This window comes from Prinia subflava, chromosome 4 (genome assembly GCF_021018805.1).
Source record: "Prinia subflava isolate CZ2003 ecotype Zambia chromosome 4, Cam_Psub_1.2, whole genome shotgun sequence".
NCBI classification, from domain to species: Eukaryota; Metazoa; Chordata; class Aves; order Passeriformes; family Cisticolidae; genus Prinia; species Prinia subflava.
In genome coordinates, this window is record NC_086250.1 from 4,794,067 (window position 1) to 4,818,792 (window position 24,726).

General features: G+C 39.5%; 1 protein-coding gene across 1 annotated transcript; it reads right to left on the reverse strand.

Annotated features, from left to right (window-relative positions):
- Nucleotides 1-8,511: 8,511 nt before the first annotated feature.
- LOC134549563 (solute carrier organic anion transporter family member 1A2-like) lies at nucleotides 8,512-23,973 on the reverse strand. The gene is made up of 14 exons (XM_063395221.1): nucleotides 23,471-23,973; nucleotides 22,215-22,356; nucleotides 20,739-20,871; nucleotides 20,007-20,113; nucleotides 18,070-18,216; nucleotides 17,669-17,767; nucleotides 17,015-17,248; nucleotides 15,065-15,229; nucleotides 14,024-14,219; nucleotides 12,962-13,127; nucleotides 12,225-12,409; nucleotides 11,828-11,892; nucleotides 10,606-10,723; nucleotides 8,512-9,739 (listed from the first exon to the last, which is right to left on the reverse strand). Exons 1-14 carry the CDS (start codon nucleotides 23,528-23,530, stop codon nucleotides 9,580-9,582), a joined length of 1,977 nt encoding a protein of 658 aa, XP_063251291.1. The 5' UTR covers nucleotides 23,531-23,973; the 3' UTR covers nucleotides 8,512-9,579.
- Between the last annotated feature and the right edge of the window lie 753 nt (nucleotides 23,974-24,726).

Genomic DNA, 24,726 nt, shown 5'->3' on the forward strand with positions numbered 1-24,726 from the left:
ACACCAGAGCCTCCCCACAAGCCACACCGTGGGCTGTTGTGTCAGCCACCAGCCTGACAACTTGCTGCACTGGGAACCTGTTCTGCAAGGCCCATGGTAGCACAGAAACTCAAAAACAGGAGAGCAGGTCAGCCACGAGGAAGTGACATTTGTTGTACATTGCATTTGTTGTTGCTGCTCCTGTGTGAGCAGGGCTGGCAGTGCCCAGGTGGGTGCAAGAGCCCCCTGCAAACAGCCCCAGGAGCTGCCTCCTCCCAAGCCTGGCTGTGCAGCACCACTTTCCTCATTCCCAAAGCAGGACGTGGTGTCCCTGGTGGGATGTGCCTGCCTGGCTGCACAGCAGCACCCGTGTGCGACGAACCGCAGCGAAAAGGCTGCAGGATGCTCTGGGGACATGCAAGGACACCCGGGGAGAGCTCAGCCATCCCCTTCCTCCAAGAGGTTATTCTCTGTGCCAGTCACTTCAGAAACTGCAGAACCTTCAGCCCTGGCCTCCTGCCACGCTGAGGTGAAGCAGATGCAGCTCCCACTCTGGAGAGAGGATGGAGTTCATCGGTGGAGAAAGCTCCGCGCGAGGGGGACGCGCTTGTCACCGCTTTAGTGACGCTCAGCTGCACTGGTTGAGCTTTCCTGCCAAACACAGCCCCAGCCTGGAGCAGCACAGCCCCAAGGGCCAGGCTGGCAGCCCCGGGATGGGCTGAGGGGGCTGCAGGGGCATGGCCCAGGCAGCTCAGTCTGCAAGTCACATCAGGAGTTTCCTCTGTGGCAGAGGGAGGAGGAGCGTGAATTCTGACAGATTGTACCCGACTCCTGCTGAAACTCTGAAGGACAGCACGTGCAAAAGGAGGAGATAAGAACCACTTAATCCTCTGCTTCAATATGAAAAGAGTTCTTAGATTTGTACATAAGTTGTTCAGTCTGTTTCTTGACACCAATTTTTCACCTCTGGAAAAGTGCACAGAGGATTTGGGGTTGCTAAGCCAAGCAATCATTTGATCTTATTTTATTAACTCCAGCCTCTTTAAATCCCACAGAAAACTCACAAAAGACAAAGATACAAATGGCAAAAATAATTTCAAAGTGCTCTTCCATGAGAATTTTCTGCTGTAAAACTTAATTTAATCTTCACGGGCATCATGCAAAATTGATGCCATCTAACTCTGCAGTAAGGGAATTTCCTCCCCAAGGATGGGACCCTATAGAGCACTCTTGTGTAAAAACCTCAAATAATAATAGCAGTAGATGAGAAGTGTTATGATCTTTTCAAACTGTAAGACAGGTATTATATGCTTATATGGAAACAATGCTATTTAACCTTGGAGAAATAGACATTAAAATTTATTCCAACACATAATACTTCTTATCATACTGTGTCTTTGCATTTAGATATAATTTGTGCTTGAATTAATTAGGCTTCTGAAAAAGAAAAGGATATCTGAAATTTTTTTGTCAGAATTAATGCAAGACTTCCCACCTGAATCTCTAGCACATGGTGGAACAATGCTTTAACCTGAATAAAGGAATTATTGTTTAGATGCACCCTAATCTTACAAACAAAACATCACAAGATTTGAACATCCCAAAGTGGGGATGCTTTCAAAGCTGAAAAGAAAAGGTTTAACTGCCTCTGACAACCTTTGGAAAAGGGATGCCCACTTCAGTGCATGCCATTGGAAATCACCTTTTGCAAGTGCCTTATGTGCAGGCTGAATTAAGCACAAACCTAATGAACTGATGGGGAAATTTAACTTCTAAAAATCACAGCCCTTTTTTTGCCACAGAAGGTTTGTATCAAAAGAAAGTAAACAAGTCTATAGTGGAAGACAACCCAAAGGAAATAAATTTGACTAAAGTCACAGGAAGAACTCTTGTGAGCATTATGATGGGCCTAAACAGCTATGGCTTATGAAATGGTAGATGTTTAAGTGCTAGCCAGCTCTTCTATTCAAAAGTACAATAATAACACCTTATTAAATAATTCTCAAAAAGTTTTCATTATGTCCTAGGTGGGAAACATAAAAGGAACATCCCAATATCAATTTGTTTGTACATTTGGATATTATAAACTTACCTTCACTTTTTTTTGAAATATGAAAAAATCTTAAAGTACTTTTGTATGCAAGATTATTATTTCTTATGCAACCTAGAGCTGTTTTTCTACTAAACGGTGTTTCAACAGTCATTAAAGAAAACTTAAAACTTTGTGCTTTCATTTAAAAAGAGATGGATGTGGGAAGCTTCAAGGAAAACACTTCCTAAATTATCTTCAGATCAGTACTTCCCTTTGCAGTTCCAAAAAAGGCTGCTAAAAAAAAAAAAAAAAAAAAAAAAAAAAGAGTACAGTTTTGGTTTTTGATAAAACTATGCATTAAGAATTTTTTAAGCATTAGTTTCAGTAACTGGTTTTGAGCAAGCTGGGTTTTTACATGAGAGCTATCTAAAGCAAACATATTGTGAACTATCATTAACGTGGTTGTGCAGCACAAACTTAGGCAAACATCCCATGAGAATTTCTTTCTTCTGCTGAGGAATGTAAACGTATCACCCTCTATGATCTGGAAGAAAAGTCAGAGGTATCATTGACACAGCTCTAATCACTGTTTTGGTGTTCCACTCCAGGAAGCAGCATGGTTCTTTTCATCCACATTTCTTTGTTACAGAAGTTCTGTAAAGCAAAAGCAGGAATCCCTGAGACAAATTTCTGACACAGCTACACAGGACCAAGGACAACTCAATTTGCAAAAAATCCAGTTCTTTGCTTTTTGTTTTGTTAATGTCCCAAATTATTGAAAAATTCTCGAAGGTAAAAAATTCACACAGCACCAACATGTTAAAGCAATATACAGTAAGGCACTTTTCAAGGAAGCAGAACAAAATGCCACCAAGAAGCAGTTCTCAGAGCAATAGGATTTTAAGTGTGGCACAGATTTCATGCATTCTTGAGATAAATCATGATGTACATATACACATGGGAAAGGTACAGCCTTACTTCAGGGAGATTGACACCACTAAATACCTGAAGAATGTAAAAATATCAAAGGGAAAAAAATTAATGTTAAATCGAATGAGAAACTCTGTGTTAAAAATTTAAAAATGAACACAACAGGGTGCCTGACACACTGGGAAAGGTTCCAAGAGAGCAGACATTTACAAAGTATAAAACAATCTCCAGAGAAGTAACAGAAGTCATGCCACCTATATTTTAACATTTGACTTGGCAAACGTCAATAAATATGCGCCAAGAAGTAACCTTTTACTGATGGTAAGGTCTGTCATTTATTTACTGTACTCAATTTATAAAGTCAAAAGTGTTAAACCAACTCGGCCAGGACTAGAATTAGAGGCCTGGGACACTGAATTATTCCCATCTGTTCATTACCATCCCTGCCTGCATTCTCCAGCAAGAGCACTTTATAAAGGGACAGGAGTTTAAATCCCCTTTGACAGTCCTGGAGCTCCCAATTTCAGCTTGCAGTGCAATTTTTATACCCGAGGCAGATGCACCAGAAGTTTTTTCTCCTGCTGCAGTGTCAGTGCCAGGGATGTCAGCCACAGCACCCTCTGCTTATTGCCCTCCCTTCCCAGGGACCACAGGCAACATCTTTTATTTCAGAGAATTTCCTGCCAGCCCAAAACTCTGGGGGAGCAGTTTTTCTTCACTGTGCATTCAGGGAGTTTTCCAGATCCCTTTCCATGCAAACACAAGCTCTTGATCCTCTTGGTACCTCTTCTCCTACCTGTTAACTTCTTTTGCACTAAAGGCAGATTCAGGCTAACCTCAATCTTGGTACTCTCTCTTCCCCTGTCTCTTTATTCAAAACTATTATTGTGAGCTTGTGATAAAAACGTGCAGATGAGCACTGACAGCTCAGCTGTCATTTAGGGCACTCAGGCCTTTGAATTTCACAGTGATTCCCAGTCAGTGATTTCTGCACCTGGCAGACTGAACTGCAGCCCTGTATTGGCTCCTCTCAGCTTGGTGGTACAAACACTGTGAAAAATTCACATATCAGAAAAGTGAGGGGGGGAGGTACCAATCACACCACCTACACTGGATGATTGCAGTGGCTCACCCTCAGAACCAGGAGGGTTTGTGTGATGTGGATTTCTGTGAGATTTATCAACCTGCAGTACTGGAGGAAAACAGCCCTCCCACACCTTCCACTCTTCATGTCCCCAGGCGTTTACTGAAGTTGTAATTCTTTTTTTTTAACAAGAAAACTGTCTGACTCTGTGAGTGGATAATACCAAGTTCATGATGTCCATACAGAAATAAGATCTGGAGAAATATCAGCTCTTCTCTTCATAGGCTTGTCTAATTCACACAAGAAAATCCTATACTGGATTTAAGGTCTCTGTGAGGACAGCATACATCTGAATCCAGCCCCTGCTGCTCAAGCCTTTCTGGCCTAAAACATAACAAAATAAATTACCAGACCAACCTGGAAACAATGAATAGCTTTGTCTTTCCTATATTTAAACTTAGAAATAACTTCTCTAGCACCCAGGAGGGGATTTCAGATGCCAGGCTTCTATAGAAAAGGAATCCAAAGGATAAGGGAAGTCCTTTAGTAGACTCCATCTGCCAAATTGAAATGCTGGAAAATTGATGGAGAGCATAAAAAAGTTGTCTATGTCTGAAATAAGTTGTCTGTGTGTGTATATATATAAATGTATATATATATATATAAATGTATATGTATATATATATATACACACACATATCTGAAAGGAATATTCCTGCAAGATCCTGGTCATGGAAGCAGAATAGCAGAATTCACAAAGTAGCAGCAGCAACATTGCAAATGTATAATCTTATTACACAGACTCACCAGGAAGAACATTCAGAGTTAAAATGGGAGGTAAAAAAATACATCACCACCACCAAAAGCAAAACAAAACAAAAAAATCAAACAAAAAGAATAACAAAAAGAACCCCACAAGTCTTATGCCCTCTTGGGAATTTTTTTAAACTCTGAAAATTTCTGTAGAAACTTAAGCTTGTTTTACATATGACTGTGCCTTTTTATCAGAAAGTTTTCTTGAGAAGAAGGAAAAGCCATGGTGTACCAGCCAGCGTGCAGCTGCCTTGAAACAATAGTAACAGCAAAGGTACAGCATGAACTGGCCCACTCTGTGTCTCATTAACCTCAAATGAGAAGTTTGTTTTCTCAAAGCTGGTTTTGGAACCATTTAAATGATAACCTCACAAAGCCAGGCAGCTTTTCCACCAACACAGGGGGGTCAAGGCCTTTTAAAATGCAAAACCTCTGTAATGAACTGCTTATTTTAAACCAGGATTTCCCACCTGTAATGGGGCTTTCTGCCCTCCAGGTAAGGGCCATCCTCTTGCTCTGCCCAGGCTGCAAGATCCAGCAAGCTGCCACCCATGGTCACACACGAGAGCACCCTGAGCACCTCTCCTGGAAATTTATAGGCACATGTCACACTTCTGGCCTGGAGCTACAGAATGGTCTCTTCTAGAAGGGAAGTCAGGCATTGCAACACCTGAGAATCCACCTTCCCCTGTGTTTTGTCCTGTGATTTTAGTCTGCTGTGATTTAAGGAATGTATGCCCTTGATTCCCTGCACAAAGCAAGAGAGGGGCAATTACCAAGTAATTTTCTACATTCTCAGAGAAAGTCCTAAACAAAGAAAGTTCAAAATCACAAGCATCGTAACTGGGAACACTTCATGCCTTGTTAAGAAAGGAAAAGACTAACAACAATTCTGTGTAGGAAAAAAAAAAAAAGGCAGCAGTTGCCAAGAAGTTGCTGCTGGATATATCCAGTTTTTATCACATGACCAGACTTACATAAACCAAAAAGTGATTTGGCTTCTTTGCATGCCAAATCCCATCCCTGGGATTCTCAGGGTGTTCCACTCCACAGCTACAGGTTGAATTAGCTTCTGGTACCATGGTTTGCTTGGATGAAAAAAATGTGAAGGGAGAAGTTAGCTGCTAAATCTCCACTTGAGATAGAAAGGTTACAAAAGCAGCCCAATGTAGACCACAGATGAAATTACAGAAAAAAAAAGTAAACTTAAGCTGCCAGTAATATTTACCCAAAATTGTGATGTGCTCACGTGTTCAGAGGCTACACATGTCAATAAAATATGTTGGTATCACAAACACCAAGCCAGTATCATATCACAATCAACCATGACCTCAACCAAATTATAGTGTTAGGAAGAAGCTTTGGTCATCACACCTCCCTTCTGTCCACTAATTAAAATCAGCTTGTAAGGTAACATATTGTCCTCCCAAATGAGTAATTTTCTCTCAAGAAAAAAACAAAATCATAGCTTGGGCAATATGCATCATCAGAAATATTTATAATGTGCATCAAGAATAGGTTTAAACTCTTAAAACTTGGAAGCAGCAGGATGACAATTAAGTTTATGTACCAGACACAGAATTTTTTAGGATACAAGTAAGACTGTAAAACAATAGAGACTTGGCAATTAAGCAGCTGATGAAATTAAAATACAGAGAAAATAGTGAAAACAAACAAAAAAACCCCCACAAACCCACACAGCCTACTCATGCAGAGAGATGTGCATTTTGCAAAGTGTTGACATTTTTCAGTGAGACTGAAGATTTGTTATTCCTTTGAAAATAACAGCTCAACAGCTGATCACAGTCAAAAAAACCCAATGGAACATCAAAGATCATTATAAAGGACCTTGAGTACAAAATGCTAGATAAATACATGTCCAAAATGCCAGATAAACACTTGTGTGCACAGTTCATGTATCATTGCCTTCAAAATACCTCCAAATAATCACATTGCCTGAAAAACTTGAAATGTTTGTTTCTCAGTGTTTGATAGAATCCACATCCAAGCACCAACACCCAGCCTTCCCCTTGGCAGGCTTAAGGATCAAAATTCAGCTCTTGGGAACTCTTTACGGGGTTGAATCTTCAGTGAGAGAGACAAGTGGTTGATTGTACTGTCAAAGCCATCTGCTGGGCTCTCAGGCACTCAGAAAATAAACCCACCACCCATTTCTGTAATTTAATATTGGGCTTTATCAGCTCAGACATTTGTATGCTACTCTTTATAAACTTTACACTGCTGTTACTTCTGCTGCCATGATTCCCATTTGTGGCTTGTGCTACCCACAGTGCTGGCACAGATCTTGGGGCTTGGAACATCAGACCAGGACTAAATCAAACATTCAAGCACAATGAAAGCCCTCTTAGGGCTTTTTGTAGCCCACCTCTGGTCAAATGGGAATCACAACAGTGTCAGTTTGGGGTTCACTCTTGAAATGCCCAGTGTCACCTATTTAAGCAATAAACATCAATGAGACCACTCACTTTTCAGCACAGGTTTAAATGGTTTGCTGAATTGAGGTCAGCGTGGTACAACTTGAAGGAATCCAGTCCAAAGCTCAGCTTTACATTTGAAGGACTGGCTTTAAGAGCAATTTTCTAACCCTCCAGCCCAGTCCTAGGAGTGTCTGTGGCACCAGGCATGGCATATCATACAGGATTTATGAGGATCACCCTGGCACACCCCACACTCTCTGTGTCCTGGTTTTGCTCTGGAGAAGAGATGTTCCCACCACAGCCCAGAAACTTCTCCAAGGAGGCATCACCCATCCTGCTCTGCCTTCCTGGATGGACGAATATAATTTAATTAATGATATTAATAATATCATTAATTACATTTATGAAGAGCCCCTGGGGAACGTGGCCTCTTCCACCACAACATTGTCAGATAGAGGAACTGGAGCAATTAAACACAACCTTAATGCATCTCCTGAAATGCTAAATTTAAGACTTGGAAACAGTCCTGCTGAAATGCTAATTTTAAAACTTGGAAACATTCCTATCTGCTTCCTTCCACTTCAAAACACAGTGAGAGTTAACTAGGTCTGACCCTTTGGCAGTGCTCCATTTAACTGGCACAGATTTGCCTATTTTAACAAAGCCCTTTTGTTTCCTACAGCTGTGAAATTCTGGTGCTCTGTAACTTCATGTTTCCCAGGTTACCTTGGCACCAAGCTGTGACTAAATGTCTGCAAAGGATTTTTAACTCCAGCTTTGGAGGAATATAACTACAAAGAAGAATGATGGCTTTCAGTGAATGCCCTGTGCTAGCAAGAGCGATGCTCAAAATCAGCTTCAAACGTCCACAAAGCTTCTGGGATATCTGTGGTGTTATGGGGAGCTGCATTCTCTATTCCTGGCTCCATCATGTTTGCTTTTCTTCCATTCCCCTTCCTCATGTTATACCTGATCAGCTCTATCACCCAATACAAATGGAGACAGAGCCTACGACAGATCTTTCCAAAAGAATTTGTTTTAAGAATCACCTGTATTTGAATAAAGTTAAAATTCCGTAGCTGATTTCCTGCTCTGTGGGAAGAAATGGATCTTTCCTCACCGATTCCACAGAGGCAGGAAGCAATTCCAGGCACACACACCTATGATGCCAATAAGACACCTTGAAGAAATCAGATTGTGACTGAACTAATGTGGCAAAATACCCTTCCCACTTTCTGGTGGCTGCAGAAGGTCCCAGGTGGTTTAAATGGGAGCAGGTCTGTGCTCTACAGAATAAATAAGTAGGAAATACTTGGAAAATATTTGCAGGTGTTGGAGCATTGGTTTGTGGTAGTTCCACAAACTCCCTCCATGCCTTATGCAGTAGGGAATAATAACCAGGACCTGGAATATAAAAAAAAAAAAAACCCTTAAGAAGTTATTGCATGGACACTGGCAGACAAAATGCCCAAGGATCTTCTGCACTGGGGCCAAACATGAGGCAGTGCCAAAAAAATACTAAACATGGATGCATTAAAGCACAGACACCTTGTATGACTTATAGCTACAGGGTTTTCTTTTTTCTTTTTTTCACCTGAGACATTTAGGAGGTTTTTTCTTTACATATTTAAAACATCCCAGGGCAGCAGGTAACTGAAGTAATGAATCCTGATGACCTTTCCTTGTCAATGATCCATGCAAATCTTAAAACATCACCATAACACAGCATTTTTTAAAAATGTCATTTTTAAATTTATTATTATTACCACAACACCCAGACCATGTCATAAACCAGGTTTCCAATGTATTGACCACCTATACTGTGCAGAATAACAATCCCTGCCTGAAAGGACTAATAAGATCATTAAATAAATTTATGAAAAACTGGGGCCCAAAGAAGCCACAAATGCTGTCTACAGTCAATGAGAGAGAGACAGAAACTCTGTGAGAATTCCACAATGAAATCCAGCATCACTTGGAGTCAAATGCAAATTTCTCTCTATTTTCAGTGAAACAGCACTGAACACAAATGTTTCTGCTTCATAGCCCTTTGCTCAGACAACTCAAACCTGGCATTTCATAAGTTTTCTTGTTTCTAGTCCTTGTTCTGTTGCACCAAACATATTTTTCCCATGCCTTGTATTTACAAACTGATACTTTTATAATGTAAGTAGGCTGCAACTATGTGTAATTCTATTCATCTCTGTCCAAGTGTTCATTAGTTAAGTACAAAACTTTTCACAAGGATATATCCAATATTTACACTGCAATGTTTTTTTCCCAGCATGTCCTTCTGTGAAATGCTATTTCACTGCTTCTTGCTCTTTATCCTGCATTTCTATTGGGGCATTTGTTAAGATTGGCTTTTCAGATTTCACTTTCTTCTTTAAAATGAGGAGAACTAGTGTACTTGGGATATAGGAAACTCCACGTAACACTGCTGGCAGGCCAAGATAGAGCCACCTGAAATAAATAAGGAGTTTCATTAAATACATGCATTTGTAAAAAAAGGGCAAAACTGTTCAGCAAACATTGTTTTGTGAAGATTGGACAGCTACTCTAAAACTCATGCCCTGATGCTTTTGGATCTCACAGAGGATGAGAATGTGAGAACAGAGAATATGTGAGTCAGCAAAATGGCCTTTGACATCTCCCAATTTCAGGCAAATGATTTAGGCAGTGAAGTCAGGCACCTGGTACACTTATGGCTTTATCCACAGGGAAAAGAGAGAGTCCTGGAAGGGCTCAGACTACCTGGTTAAAGTTTCTAAGTATTCATAAGAATATTCTTCCAAATCAAACTCAACAGAGCATTACAAGGAATTAGTATGAGGCCACAAGTTCAGCAAGATTTTTCTTTAAAAACCCTATAACCATCCTTGAAGGGCTACAAAAACCTGACATGCAGTATTCTGGGCCAGTTTCCACCTTCAGTAACTGTATCTTCCCTATAAAATTCTTTTCTTTTTAAATTCGAGTTCTGCTTCAACCATTTTTTGTTCAAAGATATTGCAGTCACCCACTAAACCCTCTTCCCACGTGAGCTAACAGCTTTTCAGTATTTTCATCATAATTCAGTGTTTTTAAGGCTTGTTCTCATGAAAGGTTAGTGAACATTATGGCACCAGAACACTTCTGTTCAAAGATTTTTCCAATGTCTGTGTCAGTGGTTGCACTTGACAAATAAAGACAATGCCAAAGAAATTTTGTCACATCTCTAACACTGGAGCAGTTTGTCTATAAGAAGACATGAAGTGGATAAAAATCACATCTCTATGCATGCAACAGTAGAGTAAGAAGGAGAAATTAAAATAAAGTAGAAAATATACCTGTATGTGACAATATCATACATCCTACATGCTCCTTCTCCACCACAAGTCATAGTACCCCACTTCAGGCAAGTGGTATCTATCAAAGCTCCAAAATAAATGGGAGATGGAATTCCAGCTGAAAAGAATAGTAGCAACATTTTTGTGAACAGCAATTTTCTTGTGTTTATCAGGTACACCCCAGAGCCTATGCTGTTTGTCACCTGCCCATCTGAACTGTCCCCTTGCAGCACAAGCCTCCTTCTCTGTATCTTCTGCACCCTCTTCTTCCTTATCCAGCTACCCTCAACCAAAGATTTTCTTCCCTGCTGCCTGTAAAACAATATCCACAGGCTACAGGACTCTGTTTCCTACTCAGAACTCAACATTTTCTCTCATCAATGAGAGGCAGTGCTGCCTTCAATAAATATAAACAATAAGCAAGAGTGAAGAAATGCCCAATGGCTTTCCAATGAGCAGCACATGCAGTCAGTCCCATGTCCTGGTTGCTGCTGGAATACAGTTAATTTTCCTCTTAGCAGCTGGTGCAGTGCTGTGTTTTGGATTTAACATGAGAATAATGTTAATAACACACCTATGTTTCAGTGCTGACATCAAGGAGTTTTCCTTGATGTGTCTCGTGCTCTGTTAGTGAGGAGCTGCACAGGAATCCAGGGGGGGCATGGCCAGGACAGCTGACCCAAACTGCCAAAGGGAAATTCCATAACCTGGGATGTTGTGCTCTGTACAGAGTGGAGAGAAGTGGCAGGGAGGGATCGACTGCTGCTCGGGGATGGGATGAGTATTGGTCAACAGATCTCGAACAATTTTGTTCTGTGTCACTTTTCTTTCTTTTGTTTTATTCCCCTCTCTATTTTTCCTAATATTATTATTACATTTTACTTTATTTCCATTACTAAACTATGCTTAACCTGTGTATTCTAGCTTTTTTTCCAGCTCTTCTCCCTATTCCATGTGGGAGGAGAGTAAGTGGATGCATAGTAGTTAGATCTTGACTGGGGTTAAACCAAGCCTATTACCCAGTATAAAAAAAATGCAAACTGCAAGCAGTTCTACTTTGCCATGCTGCTGAGAGCTGTAAAAAAATCCTAAATTCTTCCTTTCCAAGGGCACTCCACAGAAGCAATGAGTCCTGTGCCATGCCCACAGCCCTGATGTGATCCTTCTCTAACTCTAGGTCAGCCCTGACTGTTCTTCTGAAGTGTGTTAGATATTTTCTTACCAAATACTCTTGAAGCCAGCCCATGGATACCCACTCCAAATGACTTCTCTTCAGGCTTTAGAGACCTGTAGATAATTGCATGGTACACTTATTCACAGAGGTGACATTAATAAGAGATATTTAAACCCTTTTTTTTTTTTAAATCAAGTTCTTCATCACATTAAGCCCAAACCATTCTAATAAGAGCACTGGTTGAAAGAGTTCATTATGCTCATTAGGTGATGTTTGCAGAAAAGTTGCTTGTCAAATCACAAAAGGAAAAGCTACTGGCAAGGTATCATCTGCTTGTACCTTGGCCAATACAAAGTGCAGGGTGTTTGTGCCTTAATCAACATTACTAAAACCTCAGAATAAAAAAATACAATAGATTTCTTAAGACAAGGAAATTTTGCTGTACCTTATTAAGACCATGTATCCAGGCATGGCTGCTAAGGAAAAAATGAAGCTACAGACTAATGACAATATTAAAAAATAATGGAGCATCTTGTCGCAGTTTTCATGTCCATCACACTGGCCCAGAGTTGCAGAGATGTTTTGAGATGAAAACCCTGAGGCTGCAACACAGGTGCAGTTTTCAAATACCTGTCAAAAGAGTATTTTAATCACACAGATTGTCCAGACTCACACACTGAGTGTCAAACCCACACTGTTGGCACTCATCTTGTTGTCTCCTGTTACTCAAGAGCAGCAGTGCCTGTGGCCTCTCTCCCACTCTGCCAGGCACAGGTCCAGCCATCCCCTTGTATTTGGGGATAAAAGTTCTATAATAGCTGGTTACTTGCTTAAATCTACAGGGTAAAAGAGATTATTAAGTCCATGCTATAGACTTTCATTTTGGCTGAAATGTTCTTGGGCATTCAGGTTTCCAACTGGCAATGCCTTCAGGATAATGTTAAGCATTTGAGACTCCTTTAGTTCTTAGTAGAGAAGGATTCTTTTTCATTTTAATTTAAACTTAAAATAATTTTCACATGCAGCTTGGAATTTCTGGGGCTGCTCAATGAATTTGTTCAACTCTTTCACTTCATATATTGAATTAAATGTACATGCATGGATACTCCTTGCCTATATTGGTATAAGTATTTGCCACCTACTGCATTTCATAGTTACAGAACAATAAAATTAATGCTTTACCACACTTCTTCCAGTTCCTCTTGAGGATTTACACCCAGCAAGACAAGGTGACACATAAGTGATTCCATTGGTCCCACAAACAGGGTCCCATGTTTTAAGTGGGCAGTCACAATCCATGTTGCAGCCAGCCAGTAGAGTATTTTCTGCATAGGAAACTTGCTCTATTCTGAAACACATTTAGAAGATGAATAAATATTTCAATAATGAGATACCCACAGTAACCCTTTGCAATGCTTAAGTTTCTATTCTAGCTCAAGTGTTGAATCAGGACCCAGTCCTACACCTACCCTGAAGTCATGCCTTTCTATCTTTCTATAGGACACTAAATTGTACTGTATTACATTAAAATTATAAATTATCATTTATTATTACCTTAAAATTATATGTATGCATACCCTACAGCATTTTTCCTATCTGTGGCATGTATGTTCTTGATTCTTTAAGTGTTGCATCTACACCTCCATGTCCATTTTACAGACACACAACACAGCCTGGTCTAGTGCAAGGTGCCCCTGCCCATGGCAGGGAGGTTGGAAATAAAGGTTCTTTAAGATCCCTTCCAACCCAAACCATTCTATGATTCCTAATGATCAATGGCAGGTTTCAAATCAAGAAAACACAGATAAAATAGCCTCTGATAACTTGATAGTAATCAAATTCAAGTAAACCAGTGTAAGATCAAGAAAGGGGTTTTTTCTCTCTTGTATTCTGAAATTGCACTCATGTATGCCTAATTTGACCAACAATTTTTATTTTCACCTGCATTTACATGACTTTACTAATTGTACTAGTAAAAGAGTTAATGTGGACATACAATTGCATGAGTCTTGGCATGGATATCTTTTATAATACTTATCTTTTATACTTTATTACTTATATATTTTTCTTTTTTTTTTTTTGTTGTTGCTTGAAACAGGGATAACAGACCTACTGTCTAATGCAAGCAAAAAACCTTGAGAATTTAGAATAGGGAACTGAAATGGAGCTCCTGGGTGATCCTTGACAAGAAAAATCATCCTGGTGTCTTAAGACTGAAGTCCTCTCGAGTCCCAAAGAACGTACCCTTGATAGGAAACTGTTAGACCAGCAACTGGTGAGGTATCACAGACAGTCCAATAGGCAGCAAAGTAGAGAAGGTATTCCAGTAAAGATACCCAAAATGCTATGTTCGCAGCCTGATAGATATTTATCTTGAATTTCTTCATGAACAAGCCGCCAGAAAAATACCCAACGCATAGAACTGGTAAGTTGTAAATACCTATTTAAACAAGTGAAACTTCCATGTTAAAATAAAGGAGACCATCAAAGCTACTCTACTATAAGGCAGCTAGAGAGGGAGCTACTACAGCTGCTGTAAGGAAAGGTTTGGCAAAGACTCAGAGTGCCTGTGACTGAATAATTTAACTACAATCAGAAATGGGTCTCTGCTGATTTCCTTTCACACCCAAAACCTCTGCCAAAGTCAACAGCAGGTGAGAACTGCCTGGGGAGTGAGCTACAGGGTAGGACTGAAATTATTAATTGGAAAACCACAATCTAGAGTTGCTCTCTAGGTCCAACTCAAAAAAAAAAAAAAAAGGGAAAAAAAATTATATGGTTTCAATCCAGCCTCTCCAACTGACTGAGAAACTCAACAGAAAGATAAGCTGGTGCACATCTTAATTATGACACATCTTAATGCACTCTGAGCATGACAGAAAGGAGGAAGCGACTTTCAGTTTTGAGATGAGATTACTGAATGTGCTCTCACACTTCTTTGCTGATTGATACTTGAAAGAAGCAAATTCTGACTGAAAGACATGTTGGAAGTGGTTTTACACAAACATCACATGGCTTAGGTTCACGTCAGCTGAATTTTCTGAGCCGATTCAAAGGATGGGAATTAGATTATAAAATTCTGCACAAAAAATTTAGATGTTTAGCAGAAAATGTATTAACATTTGGAAAGGCTTTGTAATGTGATATCCCTCACCTGTAGAAGCATTTAACCTTAGTATGTATATGTAAATACACATAAACATAGGTATATATGTAAAAATAGAGATAATTTGAATAGACACATCACTAATTGATAGAACAGAGCAAAGCAAAATGCAAACATACCAATTAAAAAGATGGCATCTGAGGCAGATTTTCCAAACTGTTGCTCCAGATATTTGGGCATGAAGGATATCATGCCATCAAAGGCACTGAACTGTAACACAGTTATGCATATAAATAACATGTACACGGGGTTGTGAAACAGAGCCTTGAGGAAGGGGATGAAATCTGGAAGGAAATAATGCCATGAGTTAGTGGGATGTTTTATGAAAACAGCATTTCTGTGCGGGAAAGGGGGGAACAGAAATGGTCCTGAACTGGATCAGGCTAAATCTCGTGCTTTGCTTAGCCCAGGGTACTCTAACATTTCTCCCCTACCCGAAGATTCTCTCTCACACACGCACCCCAGTGCAGCTGTCACTTATAAAAAAATAATAAATCACAGCAGCAGCAACTACTGCTGTGTCTTCCCTCCCTTTTCTCTCATCTCCTGCCCCCAGAGCATTCATCAGAACCTCTGTCCTGCACCTGGCATACAAATGTTCTATTTATCTATTATCTATTTATCTCATACCTGGCTGCAAATGCAAATGCAAATGGACATTTAGAGTGCATTTAGAGTGCCCCCAGAGACCTGAAAGATGATTTTGGAGCAGAAGAGGCCTGAAGAGAGCTGTGACCACAGTTATTCCCACCATCCTCTCAAAATCTGTATCAGCCAAGTTTCCAGCCAAATAAGCATCTGAGAAATTAATTTACACAGGTCTTTTCTCTGGGCAATGCCCATTAAGTCAGGATTTGAACCATAAAAAAAGAGCCCCACAATTCCCCTTTGTCCAATGTTCTCTGTTAATCAATGTGCTGAGCTATTGTCAAGAAACTCTGCAGATAAATATTGGCATCTACAAAATAATGACTGAAGGTGGGCACCACTTAGGGTGGGTGTTTATCTTTCAGAGGTAAGCAAGTACCTTATTAAAATATCTGTATGAAAATCCTTCAAAAATTAGTCAAGTATTAGAAACACTACAAATGGGCTGCATTATTTACAGATGCAGTGACATTATTGATTAGAGCTTCTTAAGGTAATTTTATTGTTATTGAATTAATTTTGTTTTAGGTTATTTTTAACTATAAAAACTTTTCAAGTTTCAAGTTGAGGTCCCTGGTGATTAAAAAGTTGTCTGAATATGTCCTGTGTTTTGCTTAGCCCAGGGTTAGCATTTACAGATGCAGTGACATTTTTAATCAGAGCTTCTTAAGGCAATTTTATTGGTTTTGAATTAATTTTATTTTATGTTATTTTTAACTATAAAAACATCAAGTTTTGAGTTTAAAAAGTTGTCTGAATATGTCCTGGTCAATAAGCTGCAAGTGGTTGAACAGGGGTTAGACCAGGGGACCTCCAGAAGTCCCTTGCAACCACAACTATCCTGAAATTAAAAGGTTCTGCATTCAGGATACTCAGGGAAAGAAGGAAAAAAATGACCTCCTGCAGATACATAGATTTGAAAAACCACGGATGTGACAGCTGCCAGTGATAACACAAATAATGTGAGTCAAATACATCTTTGTTCCACAGTAATTAAATGTTTATGAGACACTTAAGCACTTAAGCATCTGTCAATTCCCTTTTAGGGCTCTCAGTTGGACTCAAGAAATGCACAAGGTTTATGCTGGGTTTCTGCTTTTCTGCACAGTGAATGTGGGGTACAGGCAACCAATATCTGAGTTGTAATATTCCTAACCAGATTTCATTGCTTTAACCCTCTCATGGCAAGAAAATATCCACCTACACCTGAAATGCAGGAGGGGAATAGGAAGGAATCCAAACCCTAGATACACGAAATCAGCTTTCTTCCTCTGCAAGGAGCCATTCTAAATTCCTGCACATATTCTTTGACCTACAGAGACATCAAAACCCAGCAGGCATTGCATATCTTGGACCCATCTTTAATTACACAGAGTTCTCACCCTAGGAGTAAAGTAAGAAAGAAATAAAATAAAACTTGCCTTTAGCAATTTCATACATGGTCTGCTTGGTTTCATTTTTATCATTTTCTTGCAATGGTGCCACACTTTTTTCACCTGCCTCCTCAGGTTCATGGGTTTCACCCTCCTTCACAAGTGACTTGGGCAAAAACCAGAATGGAATTCCCACAAGAAGATTGAGCAGTGCACAAATCAAAATGCCCAGCCACCATGCTCCAACCCAGCGGGCATCAGTGGCTGTGATAGTCACCTCATCTGTAAAAAACCACAAAAACAGGCATCCTGGATCACTCCAGAAACATCCCTTGCTGTCATTTTGTGCTTTCCTAGTCATCTCTCACATGCATTTTAATTATTTTTAAAATGAGGCTCATGAAGGAGAATATTCATGGTCTTCTTTTCTAAAACTGCTGATTTTCTGGCAAATTTCAGTGGCTTGTATTAAATTAATTCTAGTCCTTTCCTCTGATAAGCCAGATTACTTCATCAAATAATTTATAAGCAGATTGATTTGTGTATATATGAATTGAATATTATATGCATGTCTTCCATTCTGAAAGAAACACCAACAAACTCAGGTAGGATTAAGGAATATTGGCAAGGAAACATCTTTTAGTTCTGAAAAATACACCAACTATAGACTTAAAAATAAGGTTTTATATGTTCACCCATTACCTGCACCTACTGATCCAATGTCAACAAAGAGCTCTGCACAGAATGAAGCCAACAATAAACCAAGGAAGGGGCCGACTACAGTTGCTGTATGTAGACATGCTAGAGTAAAAAAAAAGAGAAAACATTATAAATTAGAACCCAGACATAATTGTCTTCTTGGAATTGTTACATATGGTTAGGCCAGCTCTACTGGAAAAGCATTGGCACCTAAAAATGCCTCATTCCAGCAAGTTTCTCTCTGGTTAAATCACAAATTCTACAATATTATTCTTTTGATAAGGCAATAATTACTGTTGTCTGTGTTCCTTGATTGGACTGAAGGGCATCATAATAATTCTTTGGTTTTGTTTATGTCTGTGTGTGTTTGGAGGAGGGGAGTTACCACAACAGGGCAGATTTACCCAGGTAGAAAGGTGAATTCTCTGCTTTGGCAAAATCCTCCAGGTAGGAAATGCCTAGAGGCATGATGGGGGTTTCCCCCATTCCTCGCACGATGTTCCCAACCATCACAAATACCCACAGCAAGGACCCAGGCTCTTTCTCACATTCTGTGGATAAAATAAAAAGTCAGAATGAATTTTTTTAGTCCCAACTATTAATGAGAATCTAGAGACAAAGAGCTGAGCAATAGCTTAAGCTTTGGTGGGTAAGCCTGTCCTATTAAAAAAAAAAAGGTAAATAACTGGTCACAATCCTTTTTTTACTCCTTTTCTCTCCTTGAACTGAGATTTCTTCATCCCATAGTCCACTTCAGATTCCTGTGGATTCAGATCCTGTGTCCCACGTTGTCATGCTGAGATTTCTCAGTGGGAATTCATTAACAAATAAAAAACAGCTTTGTTAGCTACAACTGCTGCCTTTCTGAGTGAAAACATTACTGACCACAGATGAAACCTGGATCTCCTGTTTCTATGTCAGATTGCTGTCAGCAAACACAGGTGAAGATGTGGTCAAATTCGGTCCAGTTTTCGCTTCACACATATATGGACTCATATATATAAATATCACTGTCTTGCTTGTCCATAGACTAACAGGGAAACAATCACCTTACCCAAGTATTGAAGGCTTAAAGATCTGTGGGTTCTAATGTGCATATTGAGTGGCTATACATCATTTCAATGAAAATTATTTACCTTTCTGTGCCTTTATTTTTGCATTTATAAGATGGGAAAATAGACCATCTGAAATCTTCAAGTGAAAGGTTAACTCCAAGTGCTGTTAGGTGCACACATTTCACAAATTCTTCTGGCGAAGATGCAAAAAATTAATATCTTAGCTGACATTCAGTCTTGGAAAGCTTGGAAGCTGCATCCATCCAATGGAGGCACAGAAAACCACAGCACAATGCTGTGGTTTGATGCCACTGTGTGCAGGCAGTGTTCCAGAAGTGTGATTCAGCTTTAGCACACCCCCATGGAACCCCATCACAAAGTTTAACAGCAGACTGTGGGGCTCAGGTCACCTAAATTTTACCATCCACCAATCCAGCAGTCAGAAGGCACACCCAAGAGAGAATCTGATCCACCCTGCAGTGCATGAATGTCTGTCCTGGGGTGATTTTATGGTGCTGGCATCCCCACTGTCTGTCCTCTTGTCCCTCACAGCAAGGGTCCCCTTCTGCAAGAGCTCTATGGTCTCCTCTGCCCGGCTATCCAGGGAGTCTGAGGGTGGTTCAGACTGAATGCTCCCCTTGGAGGTAGCTAAAGACCCAGGAGATTAATCTCACCCTCAGCATGAGAATTTTGTGTGTGATCATTAAATGGTTTCCTCTTGGACTTCCCAGTAGTTCCTTTACATGCACATTGCTGGTGCACATACATGTTTCAGTCTCACAGATAAGTTTTGGCCTAGTTTAAACTATTTTTTCTGAGATCTATATTTTGCTTCTAGCTCTATTTCTCATTCTTTTTATTTCCTCTCCTTTCTCTTTTTATTTTCTACATTGTACAATGAAAAAACATCCTTATGCCTCTTACCCGTTGCTGAAATATTCTTCCCACCTCCTCGTGGTATCATAGGATTTCAAGTTAAAAAGAGGAACATTTGTGGGAACAACCTGGTGTTATGCTAGCCCAAAGTGGACTGTCAGGGATGTTAATTGAATTGCTTGGATAATGTGAAAACTGCATGAAAGAAATGTTTAAGCTCAGGAGTCACAGACCAAAGAAACACAAAGGCCAGGAAATTTCCTGACCTCTAGTTTCTAGAGGTACTTTTCTTTCTAAAAGTACTGATCAAAAGCAGAACCCTGAAATGATTGCTAATAAAAATAAAAACCTATTTATTTAGACATTTTAGACACAGAAAAAAATATTCAGAGACACGGCAAAAGTCCTACCTGCTGATGGTTCCTCTGCAGGCAAAGAGGACAAGTTTTGATTAACAAGGCACAGAGGCATCACTGAAAAATTTTCCCGTTGTGAAATGCTGCTTTCAATATGATACCTGTTGGAATCAAAGGAAAGCAGGTACAGGGCAAGAAGATATTCATGAGAACCATCTCATTTGTCTGTACTGGAGAAGAAGGGAATCTATGGCAAAAGTTAAATGAACAGAGAGTGCTGCCAAGGCTGTCAGAGCCATTCCACACTGGACACATAAAGATTGAAGGATCAAAAAATACCTTGCTGATTAAAACCTACACAAGCCTACATTATTACTTTTTTAAGCCAAGAAAAAGATCATTTTAAAGGAGTTGAAGAAAGATTATGGTCAGTACAGGCCTTGGCAACACAGGTGGGATCTCTCATCCAGGTTCCAGACCAAGAGATCTTTGAGAATCACTGGCAGTGTAAAGTGACAGCATCACAGCCCACTGCTACTGGGGGAGCAAAAGGATGAAGGCACAGGCAAGGGAAGGTGCCCACCGGAGGGGTGACTCTCCTCAGGAGGTGATGAATGACTTTTGAAGCCATCTCAGCAGCAAAACCAAAGAAACTGCTCTGCAATGATCATGTTGAATCCATGCTCAGCAATGTCCTCCCCATGAGCAGCACACCCAGTGGAAGGATGTGAGGATTAATGCAAATCAGGATCACAGAAGCTGCTGTGAGTTAAGCAAAACACTCACCTTCCAAACAGAAAATGAGGGAGTGATATCAAAAGACATCCAAATGACAGAATTGTGCAGCCCAAAGCAATTATTCTGGGTCTGTGAAGCTTTGCTCCGAAGTAACTCACAAATGCTATCAGCAGCAGGTTACCTGCAAAGAGAACCTGGTTCACAACTTACACACCAAGGCATCCCATCATCTTTGAAACTGCAACACAGATTTGAGTATATCTCGTAAGCTCAGCTTCTGTTTCTTTTCTGGTCATGTAAAAAGTGTCACTAGACAGGGAACTGCCTACTTGGTGCAGTAATTCCCTTCCAATCTTTTTTTGGAAGAGTTACATCACATGAAAAGAACAAAAGAATAAAAGGCAGAATGGAAAAGAGATCACAGTGAGAAATTTTTGAGTGCACCTTCATAGAGAGGAAATTTCCCACAGAGATCAGGCCCAGGGATTGCAGAATAATAGCTTTTTAGGAAGTTATTTCCCTAGGATTCTTTATTTTGTAGTGTGTAGGGAAATACAGAAGTGTCTATCATACTGTTTCTGTAGTGAAAATAATAAACACAAGAGGACAGTCATTAAAAAAAGGAATAATAATTTAGTATTAATTTCAGTAATTGTTTAAGAATAAAAAATAGAGGTTTTTATACCTAGTACCATTTAAAAACAAACATGTACTAATAAGCTTCATTTTCCTCTCCTCCACTTTCACTTAGAATCAGTTGAATTTCTCCATTTATTGCTATGCAACTAAGAAAAGAATCAAGCTTCATGTTATGAATCAGGCCCTATAAAAATAGCAATTTAGTAATTGCACACCTACTAATTTTGTGATCTTTTTTGTCAGAAGAACAAAATCCTGTCTCTGAGTGACGAGCATCATGCTCTGAAAGGAAATAATGCCTTTTTTCTGTATAATTTCCACACAGGCTGTATTGAACCAGTGCTTGAATGACACTTAAAGATGTACATTTAAATTTATCACTGGACAATAAAACTTACTGACAGGCAAGGTAAGGGGCACTAAAGTAGAACTGGAAACTTTCTCTGCAGGTACAGTTGTACAGGTATGAAACCTTAAAATATTATTGAGTTTAGGTAAAGATTCACACTCCAACCAGGTTTAATTAAAGGAACTGCAAAATGCTAAATATGACCTTAAATTCAAACAAAGTTTATATAGTTGGGTGTTTTTTTCTTCAGAAAGATTCAATACACATCTCATAAACTAGTTCTTTTTTGTTAGTTGCTCTGTCATATCTTATGCTAGTGCAGAAATTAGCTGAACCAGTTTTAAAACTTGAATATGCCCATTCAAGTGGTGCAATTCATTTCCAAGACATGAAATGGTTAAAAACAGCTCAAAAGAATGACAGAGTTGGCCACTATTGTCCCATACAGTAACTGAGAGCAGAGGAGAGTCTCTAATACATGCTCAGACCACATATTACACTTTCAAAGAATTAGAAATATTAAAATGAGAGATTACCAATTTCAAAGCTCCCATTAATGATGCCCACTAAAGAAGCTGGGATATTGAATTGTTTCTCTATCTGTGTGTACATGCTGTTCATGTAAGCACCAGACATGGTTTTCCCAAGGAATGCAAGTGACAGTGCCAGCAGAAATACCTAGGAAGGGAAGATAAGAATGCACAAACAATTCAAAATTACATATTTTGAATATTCCGTGGTTATTTCCTCCAGTGAAGGTGTGCTACCAGTTAAAAAAGTGAGCAGTTCTGTTCCACTGATGTGTGTAAATCTCATCATCTGTTCTTTTCTAGAGTTATGACATCTCTAAAAAAATTAAAAAAAAAAAAAAACAACACAAAAAAACCAACAAACCAAGCAAACAAACAAAAAAACCCACTAACTTTGTTCTTCACCTTCTCTAATTGACCAAGACTGTCTTGAGAAACCCCAAGTCCCATTTCCCCAGCCAAGGCAGCCGTGTGCCTGCTGCAAGGTTGCCACCTGCAGGGCCTTCCCTCCCTCTGTTCATCTGAATAACAAAGTGCTTGCAGAGCTAAAATCCTTCCCTTCGGCTAAATTACTCGATCCAGGATCTGCTCTCCCATCTCAGCAGAGGTCATGAGGCCAGAGCAAGTAATTTCAACCAAAAGGAGTAAATAACAGGTCCTTTTTACAAGACAATTAGTAACAACTGACAGTTAAAAAGTTAAAATTAATGAGTGCAGTAGTATTCAAATCCTTTTAACTTCAGGCTTCTTTATAAACAGCATTTATGAAATGAAATCAATATTATTTTTAAATGCATCTGCTGCAAAAGTAAAAAGCAAAAGAAATGTATTTGGGGTTTTTATTACTATTTTTAAAAGGCTATTGCATAAGATTTTCTAGCATTTCTTGACAACTTGAATTATTATTCAAGATTTTTTTCAACAGCCAATTTTTCCTGCCACATCTCAGTCAGTAAAGCTCATTTTACAGCTTAAGAGGAAAAGGTAAACATGAGAGACTGGGAGGATCACACAAAGTCAGTGGTGGAGCTTGAAAGCAGCAATCAATGAGTACCTCCAACACAAAACAGAGTGTAAAGTTCAGGGAGACCAAAAACCAGCTCAGCTGTTTACAAACTTTTTTGACCTTGGTTAGGGCTTTAAGGGTAAAAAAGAACAGCTTATCCATTCATTTAGTCTAAGCTGTAACTTCAACCAAAACACTCTAAATGCAAGTAATTACAGTTGGGTGTTCCTTCAAAATCACTAAAATATTGCTGTACCTTCAGCTTGGAAATGCAGCAGAATTTGTCCTCTGCACGTGGCTTCTCAGGCTCCTTCATGTTGCCTTTTTTAATTTTCACTGATGTCTGTTTCTGAGTCTGTCAGCCATCCCATCACAGTGTTGAAAAAAGATGATAGAAAAGAACAAAAGTTTTGGTCCCATGTTTGCAAAAATATTATATTCCCTCTAAGAGATTTGATATTTTAGCGTTTTTCTTAGATAACTGCAAACTGGATTGCAGCATACCTACAAGCCGATGGATTTTATCCTAAATGAAGTAACTTGATTAGAATAGAGACATGAATCTCTTGGCATTAAAATTGGAGGAAAACAAAATAAAATCAAAACCACCAGACTAACTCAAGTTCAAAATGGACACAAAACAGACGCTGTTCTCCCTCCCCTCCCAAAATTTTCAGAAGTATTCCTCTTTATTTATCTGCTTTTTTTCCTTATCTCCATCTCAGCTTGATGATTATAGCTCTCATAGTGCTAAGCTGCCTACTTTTTTAACATTTTACACATAATCCAAAAATGTGTTCAAAGAAGGAGCCAATTCCAGGGTCTTGGATACGCGTACCTGTAAAAGCCCCAACACATCTGAGGGTTTGCACAATGAATTAAACAGGTCTCATTCTCAGGACTCCTCCAAAGGCTCCACTAAATAAAGTTATGAATTCACTTCCCTGAGGCCTGATGGAGCAAGCTGAAGAAAACCAGGGCAAGTAAGAGCCCTACCTGATAGGCAGGATGGACAGAGGGTAATTTCCTCTTTTTTTGTCTTGGATTCACTTTCCTGCAGCACCTCTGCTCTGTTCTGTGTTTTCCCCTTCATGGATGCAGGGCTGGGGAACAAGCTTGACAAGCCCACCAATAGGACTCAATTGCATTTCAAATTCTTCAACTCAGCACCCTCCTGGTCAATCTCTTCAAACATTAATTTCTACAACAATGTTAATCCTCTCAAATGTGTTTCCTAACTAACTTGATTCCTAGCAAATTCACAGGCATTAACTCCTTCTATAGTTGCCTTCTCCCTTCCAGTTTTTATAAGCATAATGCATTATTACAGCATTCCTGGAAACACTATAATTAATTGTAGGTGCTCAGCACTCAGACAATTAGCTATGATAGACACAGAGTTTTTATTTCTGCTTTTCTCACAGATACTTCCACAAGCTGTGTTCAACCACAGGACTAAACTGTGTTCATACAGCTTTTTTTTTGAAATTTGAAATAAAATTTATATCCCAG